The following is a 12,277-nucleotide window of genomic DNA, read 5'->3' as shown; positions in this document are numbered from 1 at the left end:
AAGCCCGGAATAACTGCCCACGACTACACGTGGCAGTGAAATAGGCGTTCAAAATAAAGCCCTATTTTGAACGACCTGTTATTCCTCCTGCAATGAGGTGTAACAGGTAGTTCAAAATAGGGCTTTATGTCGACTGCCCGTTTCACTGCCGTGTATAGATGCAGGCAGTTATTCCGGGCTTGTAAATTTCAGAAATGGCACCCAGCCGGGAAGACGCAAATCAAGCATGGGATATTTAAATCCTGAGCTTGATTTGCAATTCCGAATGCCTACATTTGCATCCCTATTCCGAAATAGGCTGCAAGTGTAGACATACCCGTAGGGATTAGAAGGGTCCAGCATTTGCCCGCAGCTCACCTCATCCCCCAATCAGTCTTGTGGCTTAAAGCACTCCCCAGACAGCCTGGGGATGGCTCAGGCCACCAGCGGGTCCCTCTCAGAGCTTCCTTCCTGCCCCGTCTCTTTGTGGGGGCCTCCCACTCTGAGGCATGGAGAGCAACCCCCCCTCCTCCCCGTAGCAGGATGGAAGCAGGGAAAAGGGAGACCACAACATGGAGTGTTGACCACCTTGTGCCATTGCTCTGGCCTCGAGCTGGCCTTGCTCCTCTGGGGTGTGTTACAGGCAGTGAGGCTATCAATGTCTTATGACCAGTGCAGCTGCAATTGTTCTTGTACCCTTTTAAACAGGGTTTAAAAGAGAACTAGATAAATTCATGGAGGTTAAGTCCATTAATGGCTATTAGCCAGGATGGGTAAGGAATCGTGTCCCTAGTCTGTTTGTCAGAGGGTGGGGATGGATGGCAGGAGAGAGATCACTTGGTCATTCCCTGTTCGATTCACTCCCTCGGGGGCACCTGGCATTGGCCACTGTCAGCAGACAGGATACTGGGCTGGATGGACCTTTGATCTGACCCAGCACGGCTGCTCTTCTGTTCTTATGTCTCTGCCCAGTGTCCACCTCTCCAACTAACACAGTGGCTTATCCTTCTGCCTCTCAGCTCTTGTCCTCCTGGCTAACAAGCTGGTCCCTTGTCCTGCCCCTGAGGCCTGACTCAGAGCAAACAGCTCCCAGCCCAAACCCTGCCTGCTACAGGCCCCCGGCAGGGAGGGACCAAAGAGAACTGAAAGCTAAAGACCCCTCAATGGACTCTACCCTCAGGGCTTTGCTGATGAGTGGTGGGACCCACGAACTGTAGGAGGCTTGGCTGCACCCACCTGCCTCACACCCCGTTCCCAGCTCCCAGCTGCTTTAATCTGGGTTCCTGAGTCCCGTCTCTGCTCCTGACTGGCCTGTGGGCCCCAGCGCTGCGTCCTCACGGCCCTCCCGGCAGGCTCCTGGTCAGGCTACAGCAGCTCCCGTCCCAGGCACAGAACAGAAGGAGCCCAACTGGGTTAGGGGGGTAGGTGAGGTGTCCCACCCGGGCACCCCCAGACGCACCACGGCACTGAGCCCCAGTGTGGTCTGTGCACAGGGGTCGTGGGAGGGCCCTTCTGAAAGGCTCCGTCTGCAGAACGTGAACAGCCTGAGCCGCTGCCTGGGCAGATCTGGAGTCTGGCTCTGTCTGTGCTGCTGAAACTTGGGGGGAAGGCTGAGAGCCCCCCGCCTGCCCCTGTCAGGTGCAGCAATGGGAAGGCCAAGGAGAGGTGACGGTGTATTGCGGGAATTCACACAAGACCAAGGGCTGCCCGGGATCTGTGAGCACCAGAAACCTCCCCAGGCAGCCCTGCACCATGGGAACGGCTCAGCCCCGATCACAGCAAACGGGCTCCCAGGTAGTGGGGAAAAGAGACAAAAGGGGCAATGACAGGACAATGGGTCCTCGCTGTCCCTAGGAAAATGCACCGTAGTATACGGGAGGTAAAGGCCTAAATAGTGGAGGCAAAAAGGAAGCCTGCCTGAAAAATCAAACCTGGCTGTGCTACCTAACGGGGCGAGACGCTGCTCCATGCAAATGTCCATGAGTGTTAGCCAGACGTTGTGGGTTTGTTTTATTTCTTATCATATTCCAGTGTCACCGATTTGCTGTCACCCACCTTCCCTGCACAGCTCTCCGGTGTCACTATTGCATCTGTGTCAGATGTTTCCCAGCACACCGCGTGTTGTCTGAGGGGCAGAGGGAAAGGCTCAGCTCATGAGCAAGAGCTGGTGTGTAGCGACTTCGGTTGTGGAAGGGTTACACGGGGTACCACATTCTGACTGGTCGGGTTTCACCAGGGCAGGGCAGTGCAGTAACTCTCCTGTGGTTTGAAGACCAGCTGCCCAGAGCACACAGGAAGAGAGCTGGGTGAGCTGCCCAGCTATGAATACTGGTGTGATGCAAGCCTGCAAGGCTTTGCAGCTTCCCACATCCCTGTGCAAGGGGCAGCCCAGTTTGGTGAGACATGGGGCCCAGATATTCCACAGTTCCAGGTAGCATCCCGGGGGGACCCATCACAGAGATGATCCAAGCGGTGATGCGGGGCAGAACAAGATCAAGCAACAAGTGCGGCCATTGAGGCACAAGGCAATGAAGTGACTGGGGGCTCGAGGGAGGACGTGGAGCAGGGCTCTGAGGAAGAAAATGGGGCACAGGAAGGGCCTCGGGTGTCCAGTTACAATTCAAAAACTGGCAACGCCATGAATTGTGCTCAGATGGATTTCCCAGTAAAGTCAGCAAATAGTTTAATCTTTCTTTGGCCAGACAGTGTTTCAAAGAAAAGTACCATGTCACCAACCAGCACCCCCATCGAGCTCTGATCGAGAGCCAACACATGAGGACAAAACTTAAGTCCTTTTATGAGTAAAGAGCCAGAGAAGCCTGTCCTGGATCTGTTTGGTCCTCACCCCGTAGATGATGGGGTTCAGCATGGGAGGAACCAGGACGTATATATCAGCAATGAAAACATGGAAATAACGGGGCAAATTTTGGCCAAAACGGGATACTAGGGAGTCAAATACAGTTGGGATGTAAAAGGCTAATATGACACCGATGTGGGAGCCACAAGTCCCAAAAGTCTTGAGCCGGGCATCCTTTGTGGGAAGGCTGAAGATGGCCCTAAGTATCTGGATATAGGACAGGATGATAAAAGACACATCCAGACCAATCCTACAGGACAGCACAAAGAGGCCGTAGTAACTACTGATGCGGGTATCGCCACAGGCCAACCTGACCACATCAAAGTTCTCACACTGAGTGTAGGGGATGATGTTTGTTCTGCAATATTGCCACTGCCTCGCCAGGATGGGACAGGGGAGGATGAGAATGCTGCCACGCAACACGATGACCAGCCCAATCTTCATCACCAGGGAGTTTGTCAGGATGGTGGAATGTCTCAGGGGGTGGCAGATGGCCACGTAGCGATCAAACGCCATAGCCGAAAAGATCCCCGATGCGATCTCAGTGAAGCAGTGAATGAAGAACATCTGAGTGAGGCAGGCACTGAAATCGATCTCCCTGGAATTGAACCAGAAGATGCTCAACATTTTGGGGAGGGCAGATGTGGACAGCACCAGGTCGGTGACGGCCAGCATGCAGAGGAAATAGTACATGGGCTCATGGAGACTGGGCTCCTTCTTCACAATAAATAAGATGGTGAAGTTCCCCAAGATGGACATGGCATACATGATGCAGAATGGGATGGAGATCCATACATGGGCGGCCTCCAGGCCAGGAATGCCCAGCAGGATGAAGGTGGAGGGGTTGGTGAAGGCAGTTGTGTTGGAGTCTGACATGGAGTGGGGGTGAAGTGATTCAACTCTGCAGCAAAATACCGTCTCTTACTTGAAGCAGATGTTCTGCAGACTTTCTGGACATGTCCAGGGTCTAGCGCGATGTCACAGTTTAATTGCCTGGATGGAGACACAATGTGAATATGAGACACCACATACAGTACAGGAGGCTGCTCCGGGTGAAGGAGATTGTACTTTCTTCCCACTCTGAAAAATTACACTATGCAGAGACATGAATTATGAACAACAGACTCTATTAATTCCATGTTTGATGATGCTCCATGCAGCAATAATTTCTATACTTTATGTTGTGCAAACTTTAATAGGCACCAGTAGGAAATATACTCCAGGGAAAAGACCGGGCCATAAGTGATAGCAACACATGCTCAGGGTTTAGCTGATCGCCATATTTGGGGTCAGGAAGGAATTTTCCTCCAGGGTAGATTGGCAGAGGCCCTGGAGGTTTTTCGCCTTCCTCTGTAGCATGGGGTACAGATCACAGCTGGAGGATTCTCTGCATCTTGGGGTCTTCAAAGTATTTGAATGCTTCAATATCTGAGATATAGGTGAGAGGATTATTCTAAGAGGGGTGGGCGAGATTCTGTGGCCTGCACTGTGCAGGGGGTCAGACTAGATGATCATAATGGTCCCTTCTGACCTTAAAGTCTATGAGTCTAACTCCATGGAAATAACAGCTCATTCACGGCACAGCCAAGACAAAGGCCATGTTCGGCTGCCCAAGGAAAGAGGTGGAACAATAACTATCATGCCTGTGCACTTAATGTGCTCACCTAATCTCTGTAAAGGGAATTCTGGGGAGTCTCTGAGACAATAGAGTTGTCATATTCAGCCAGACTAAGACATCTGGGCAGATAGAGAAGAAGAAACTAGAAAACGGAACTCATTACCTTACATTCAAAGGGAGAAACTGCGAAGAGTTGCAAATCAATGATATCTATAGTGACTAATTGCAGAAAAGTGCTAATTTGTCAAAGCTGTGTCAAATCATCAGGAAAACTGATTGGGAGGAAAAGTTAGACAGAAACATGGGAATGAAAATAGGAATTTTGTGAACAATTGCTTATTATATAGCTAGAAATTATGATTCCATGGTCAAGAAGGTAGAAATTTTGTCTGAAAACCTTGCATCGTGGTCAAGTGAAGGCAGCACTTAAGGGAGAAAATGCACCATATAACACAATGGAGAAAATAGAAATAGATGCAAACAATTCAACCGTTTTGAAAGATGGTAAGAGATATTATAGGTAGCAGGGCAAAGCCTTGGTAGTGTTAAGGATCAGAAAAGGATGTTATTAAATGTAGCTGGAAGGAAGGATAATTTAGGAATATTTTGACCAATTTCCAGAGAGTGAAAGGAAACTTGTCCACATTGGAGAAAAAGTAAATATGTTCAAGAAATTGTTTTGCTCTGTGTTTGGAAAGAAGCCATTATGTAGTACTCAGATCCCCTCCCGTGATGAAACACGTCCCCATCCATTAGCTGTCAAAGGAAGGTGATAAGCAGCATCCGCAGTAGAACCTTAGAGTTACAAGCTCCAGAGTTATGAACTGACCGACCAACCAGACATCTCATTCAGAGCCAGAAATCAGCCATCAGGCATCAAGCAACAGAGACCTCACCCCCACAGAAAGGAGGCCAATGCAGGACAGTCTCTGTTAAGCATAAATTATTAAAAAACAAGGGAAAGTTCAGAATAAAAATGATTTTCAGGGCTAGGAGACAATGGAACGGCTGGTATGGGATTTTTTTAAAAAGTCTAGGGATGTCGTTATTGCTGATCAACAATGTGTCTGGAAACGGGTGACAGGGGAGGGATCATTTGATGATTCCCTGTTCGGTTCACTCCCTCTGGGGCACCTGGTATTGGCCACTGTTGGCCGACAGGACTGGGCTGGATGGACCATTGGTCTGACCCAGTCTGGCTGCTCTGATGTTCCTAATATGGTTTCTGTAAAAATCATCATATTAAACCCTTCTCAATTTGTGGCTTTGTGATTCTACAGTGTAAAACCCCGGTGTGAACCAGGCTCGAGTGACATGGATATCATGGGCCTGCAATAGGGGTAACTGGATGAAATGTAGAGTGGAGTGAAGAGCTTAGCTGAATGGGATTCACAAAGAGAGTGCTGGTGCCACCACCTTTAGTTAAAAGTTTTCTGACTTTTTCCAGGAGAACAGCTCTAGTCCAGTTGCTTGCAAGTTTCCCAAACGTCCGTTTTAGGAGTGAAATGTCCCACGTTGTCTTTGTTTTCAACTGAGTTGGGTTGGATTTTTTTTGTTTTGTTTTTTGTTTTTAAATTTCAGGCCTATCAGTTCAGGTGCCTGCTTGAATGAAGCAATGAGAAATTATATATTCACCATACTGTCTTGGTGAGAAGCCCTTTCATGTCCAAAGTTTCCAGGAGATACCAGTCAGGTAATGGTTCCAGTCCCCAGACCCCAGTTAAGAGCCAGAATCCTGAGATGCAAGAGAAAGAAGTGTCAGTCTATGGCTGTGTCTAGACTGGCAAGTTTGTCCGCAAAATCATCTGCTTTTGCGGAAAAACTTGCCAGCTGTCTACACTGGCCGCTTGAATTTCCGCAAGAACACTGATGATCTCATGTAAGATTGTCAGTGTTCTTGCGGAAATACTGTGCTGCTCCCGTTCGGGCAAAAGCCCTCTTGCGCAAATCATTTGTGCAAGAGGGCCAGTGTAGAAAGCACAGGACTGTTTTGCGCAAAAAAGCCCCGATCGCGAAAATGGCCATTGGGGCTTTTTTGCACAAAAGTGCGTCTAGATTGGCATGGACGCTTTTCCACAAAAAGTGCTTTTGCGGAAAAGTGTCCATGCCAATCTAGACGCTCTTTTCCGAAAATGCTTTTAACGGAAAACTTTTCTGTTAAAAGCATTTCCGGAAAATCATGCCAGTGTAGACGTAGCCTATGTGTATTAGCACACAATTGGCCTTTATGCAATATCATCCAGGGGAAATTTTCCATAACAGGTCCTGGGGAAACTAAGGGCCTTGAAGAGAAAGCTGGCAAGATCATCAGGCTCAGTGGGTAGTGATGGACAGCTCAATGTCTGTTCGATGATCTCTATCAAGTGAAGTGCCCCAAGGGTCACTTCTGTGGCAAGTTTTGTTCAACATCTTTATTAAAGACCTGGATGCGGGGATAGGTTTCACCCTCAGCAAGTTTGCAGATGACATTAAGCTAAGGGGAGAGGTATATATGCTGGAGGGCAGGGACAGGGTCCAGAGTGACCGAGACAAAAGGGAGGATTGAGCCAAAAGAAATCTGATGCAGTACAACAAGGACAAGTCTAGAGTCCTGCACTTGGGATGGAAGAATCCCAAGCATTGGTACAGGCTGGGGACCGACTGGCTAAGCAGCAGTTCAGCAGAAAAGGACCTGGGGATTGCAGTGGATGAGCAGCTGGATATGAGTCCACAGGGTGCACATGTAGCCAAGAAGGCGAATGGCATATTAGGGTGGATTAGAAGAAGCATTTCCAGTAGATCTAGTCAAGTGATTGTTCTCCTTACTTGGCTCTGGTGAGGCCACATCTGGAGTATTGTGTCCAGTTCTGGGCCCTCCACTACGGGGAGGATGTGAACACACTGGACAGAGTCCAGCAGAGGGCAACCAAAATAATGAGGGGGCCGGCACACATGACTAACCAAGAGAGGCTGAGGGAGCTGGGTCTGTTTAGTCTACAGAAGAGAAGAGTGAGGGGGGATTTGACAGCAGCCTGCAACTACCTGAATGGAGGTTTCAAACGGGATGGCAAGAGGCTGTTCTCAGTGGTGACCAACAGCAGAACAAGGAGCAATGGGCTCAAGTTACAATGGAGGAGGATATTAGGAAAAACTCTTTCCCTAGGAGGGTGGGGAAGCACTGGGCTGGGTTCCCTAGGGAGGGGGTGGAATCTCCATCCCTAGAGGTTTTTAAGTCCCAGGTTGACAAAGCCCTGGGGGACGGTAGATGGTTGAGTTGGGGTTGGTCCTGCGTTGGGCAGGGGGCTGGACTCGATGACTCCTGAGGTCTCTGCCAGTCCTACGATTCTATGATTTTATTCGACCTGAATGTTGCCCTGTGCCATTGAAATGGCTTGCGGCTGTAGGTAATGGGAAGGGATGCCCAGGAAGTGTCACCTTTTGCCTACTGATATGGGAGCAAACTCCTCCCTGTGGCAAGGGGATATTTACAGGCTGTGCAGAGTGGAAAGTGTCCCAGACTTACTCTCTGTCCTTTGATGCCCTGGGTTTGTCGAGCAGGGGAGCTCCTTAGCTGGAGATGGTACCTGTGGTTCTGAGAGGGACGTGTCTTCCCTGGGAGCCCCTCTTAAGTAGCCGTGTCCTTCATCTCTCTCAGCCCAGCGTCTGCAGCTGCGTCCCCCGCCGAGAGCCGACACAGGGCTGTGCACCGTTAATATAGCAGTGTGCGGTTCCCGTAGGGTTCACTCAGCCCCTAGTAGATAAGTGAGTATCTGGTTGGAAAAAAGCTGGCGCCAAGCCTCTCTAGGCTTTTTGGACTCTTTATGTTGCTTTAGGAGTAAACAGCAATTAAGGGCCCTTCCCAAAGGGGGAAGAGAACTCCTGGGTACTGGGCTGAGTCAGAGGGGAATTGGCTGCTCTGTGCATTTGTGTCTATTTAAAAATGATGGTTGATTAGGAAGGAAAGGATGGATAATACCTAGGCCTCCTGAAGGTCTGATACACTGTAAATGACCAGGATGTAAAGAGATCGATCTGGAGAAAGGTGACTAAGGACAGACACTTAACACTTTCTGCAGGCACACGGGGCTGACACTAAGGGCTCAGATATCAATAATTTTCATCGGTAATTATTGTCTCATTGTGCAGCACCTTCCTCTGAGGGGCATTGACAAGACCTTGCAAAGGAAAGTCACTGTGAGCAGAAACCCATAATGCAGCTAAGCAGGGAGACATGAATAGGCCGAGGTCAGACAGCCAGAGTGGCAGGATGAGAGAGACCCACCCAGGAGTCCAGACTTCCCTGCTGTAACTATAATCCCTTCACGGTAGGGACTTTTCATTGAGTGGGAGGCAGAGGAAAGGCATGTGACCAAAGCCCACAGGTAAGTGAAAAACATGGAGACCTGGGAGATGGGTAAGAAATGGGAGGGAGTGTGGGCTATAATAGCAAAGATAAAGAAGGGACAAGGCAGAACATGGGGGAAACCAAATCAGTATCTTAGACGCCTGTTTACAAATGCAAGGCATGTGGGAAATAAGCAGGAAGAAGTGCTAGTAAATCAACACAACTATGACATCGTTGGTATCACAGAGACTTGCTAAGATACTACACACAACTGTAATATTGGTAGAGAAGGGTACAGCTTGCTCAGGAAGGAAAGGTGGGGGAAAAAGAGGAGGTGTTGCCTTATATACTAAAAATGTGTCCACTTGGACTGAGGTGGAGATGGACGTAGGAGACAGACTTGTTGAAATTCTCTGGATTAGGTTAAAGGGGAGAAAACAAGGGTTAGTCCACTACCCCAGGTGGAAGAGGTAGATGAGCTTTTTTTAAAAAAACAACTCACAAAGTCATCCAAGGTGCAGCATTTGGTGGTGATGGGGGATTTCAACTATCCAGACTAGGGCTGTCAAGCGATTACAAAAATTAATAGTAATTAATCACCTCATTAAAAATTAATTGTTATTAATTGAACGATTAATTGCATGCACCTCCTCTTTGAAATGTTGTGCCAGCGTTTCAACGGAGCAGAGCGGCATGGAGCCCCGGATCAGCTGGAATCCCCAGCTGACCCTGGGCTCCATACAGTACTTGCTGAGGCGGTGTTTCCAAGGGAGCCTGGGATCAGCTTGGGACTCCAGCTGATCGCCGGCTCCGCGTAGCAAAGCCCCTTTCCAGTGCCACTTTGGCCAGATATCGGGCTCTTGATCATTACCTTAAGATCTAACCAGCTCTGTATCCACCTTGCAAGAGGAATAACGGTAGTTCAAATTAGGAGCTTTAATTCGAACTATCTAGTCCGTGCCATGTGTAGCCGCAGGCAAGTAGTTCAAACTACGGAGCATTTAAAAATGGTGGTGCCCAGGAACATGCAAATAAAGCCTGGGATATTTAAATCCCGGACTTCATTTGCAAGTTCGAATGCCCTACTCTAGCCACCCTAGTTCGAACTAGGGTGGCAATGTAGACATTCCCTTACAGTCCATTTATTCAATGCATATTTTGTGAAAAGTAGTTCCACAAGTAAAATATGATTTATGTAATCAGTTTTCTTTTATCGATGTTAGTTGTTCTAACGATGCTTTGAATTCCATGTTCCCTTGCTCGTGTGTTATGAGACACAGTAAATACAAATATCTTATCTACTTCCTTTATCACTAGGTTGATGGAGTTTAAAGTCAGAAGGGACTGTAACATCATCCAGACCATTACATTTCATCCAGTTACCCCTATATTGAGCCCCATAGCTTTCATGTCACTCAGGCCGGGTTCACACCATGTAGAATCCTAGAGTCAGAAAATCAGAAGACAATATGATCAGTTTTACAGAAAGCGTATCGTTGACTGGGATTGATGATATTCCTAGATTAAAAAAAAAATCCATACCACCTTATCCATTGATTACTAACCTGGTCAAACATCTTTATTTTGAGATTTCCATTATTTTTTAATCATTTCGGTTTAATGGAGACCTGTTCAGTATTTGCCTCCTTTTGGAGGAGGGGAGAGGTCTCTGCTGCTTGCTGCCTGTTATCTATCTCTGGTTCTGAATGAGATGTGTGGTTGACTGGTCAGTGGATAACGTTGGTGTTCATAACTCTGAGGTTCTACTGTCAAAGCAGTTTTAATATCTTCCTCTGACAGCTAATGGACTGGAATGTGTTTCACCACTTGAGGTGATCTCAGTAAATCGTAAGTTTGATTTCCCATAGCAGAACAAAACAATTTCTTGAATATATTTAGTGAGTGGGAACACTTCTCAGTGTCTGCATTTGAATGTAATGTAACAAGTTCAATTTTTTTTTTTACTTTCTTCTCCTCTATCTGCCTTAGACTTCTCCTTCTGGCAGCATATGGCAGCTCCCCTGATATCAAAGCCTGCTTCAGAATTCCCTCTCTACCTTCTATTTCCTCAAAAGAGACGGGGTAAGCAAAACTGAGCACATATCGGGTGTGTCTAAACTACAGGGCTTTTTCAAAAAAAGTGGCCTGTTTTCGAAAAAATTTCTCCTGCCTCTAGACTACTGCCACGTTTTTTCGAAACTAAATCAAAAGAATGCAGCAGGTTTTTTGACCACGGAAAACCTTATTTTATGAGGTAGAAGGCCTTTTTCGAAAGTGACTTAGTAAAGTCAGCAAAGAATTTAAATTATCTTTGATTGGCCAGTCAGTAGTTCTATGTCACCAGCCAGCACTCCAACAGATCTCGGCCTGAGAGCCACAACCTGAGGAGAAAACTTTAGTTCCTTTAGGAGAAAAAATTGGAGCAGCTTTTCCCGGATCTGTTTTGTCCTCACCCCGTAGATGACGGGGTTCAGCGTGGGTGGAACTAGGAGGTACATGTCAGCAATGAAAATGTTGAAATAACGGGGCAAATTGTTGCCCAAACGACTGGAGAGTGAGGCAAATAGAATTGGGATGTAAAAGGCTAATATGACACAGAGGTGCGAGCTGCAGGTCCCAAAAGTCTTGACCCGGGCCTCCTTTGTGGGAAGGCTGAAGATGGCCCTGAGGATCTGGATATAAGAAAGAATGATAAAAAACACATCCAGTCCAAGCCTACAGGATAACACAAAGAGGGCATAGTAACTACTGATGCGGGTGTCGCCACATGCCAGCTTCACCACATACATGTTCTCACACTGAGTGTTGGGGATGATGTTGCTTCTGCAATATGGCCACTGGCTTGCCAGGATTGGATGGGGCAGGATAAGAATGCTGCTGCGCAACACAATGACCAGGCCGATCTTCATCACCAGGGAGTTTGTCAGGATGGTGGAATGTCTCAGGGGATGGCAGATGGCCACGTAGCGATCCAACGCCATAGCCGCAAAGATCCCAGACTCTATGTCTGCGAAGCAATGAACAAAATACATCTGGGTGAGGCAGGCACTGAAATCGATCTCCCTGGAATTGAACCAAAAGTTTGCCAGAATTTTGGGCAGGGTGGTTGTGGAGAGCACCAGGTCTGTGATGGCCAGCATGCAGAGGAAATAGTACATGGGCTCATGGAGCTTCGGTTCCTTCTTCACAATGAACAGGATGGCAAAGTTCCCCAAGAGGGCTATGACATACATGGTGCAGAAGGGGATGGAGATCCAGCCATGGGCTGCCTCCAGGCCAGGAATACCCAGTAAGATGAAGGTGGAGGGGTTGGAGAAGGCAGTTGTGTTGGTATCCGTCATGGAGCGGAGGAGAAGCGATTCAGCTCTGAGGCAGAATGTTGTCTCTGACTTGAACCAGATGCTCCGTGGAGTCTCTGGATGTGCCCAGGGTCTAGGGTGATGGCCACAGTACAAATACCTGGAGGGAGACACAATGTCAATGTAAGACACCACGTACA

At 48.1% G+C, this 12,277-nt stretch overlaps 2 protein-coding genes across 2 annotated transcripts; both read right to left on the bottom strand.

Moving 5' to 3' along the window:
- Positions 1-2,764: 2,764 nt before the first annotated feature.
- LOC102463232 (olfactory receptor 52K2-like) lies at positions 2,765-3,712 on the bottom strand. The gene has a single exon (XM_006119577.2). It carries the CDS (start codon positions 3,710-3,712, stop codon positions 2,765-2,767), a length of 948 nt encoding a protein of 315 aa, XP_006119639.2.
- Positions 3,713-11,078: 7,366 nt separating this feature from the next.
- LOC102463467 (olfactory receptor 52R1-like) lies at positions 11,079-12,011 on the bottom strand. Its single transcript, XM_006119578.4, has one exon. The coding sequence runs from the start codon at positions 12,009-12,011 to the stop codon at positions 11,079-11,081; it is 933 nt and encodes a 310-aa protein (XP_006119640.4).
- Between the last annotated feature and the right edge of the window lie 266 nt (positions 12,012-12,277).

The sequence above is a fragment of the Pelodiscus sinensis genome, chromosome 1 (genome assembly GCF_049634645.1).
Source record: "Pelodiscus sinensis isolate JC-2024 chromosome 1, ASM4963464v1, whole genome shotgun sequence".
NCBI classification, from domain to species: Eukaryota; Metazoa; Chordata; order Testudines; family Trionychidae; genus Pelodiscus; species Pelodiscus sinensis.
Note: the sequence above shows the minus strand (reverse complement) of the source record. Positions and strands in the feature narration are given on the sequence as shown.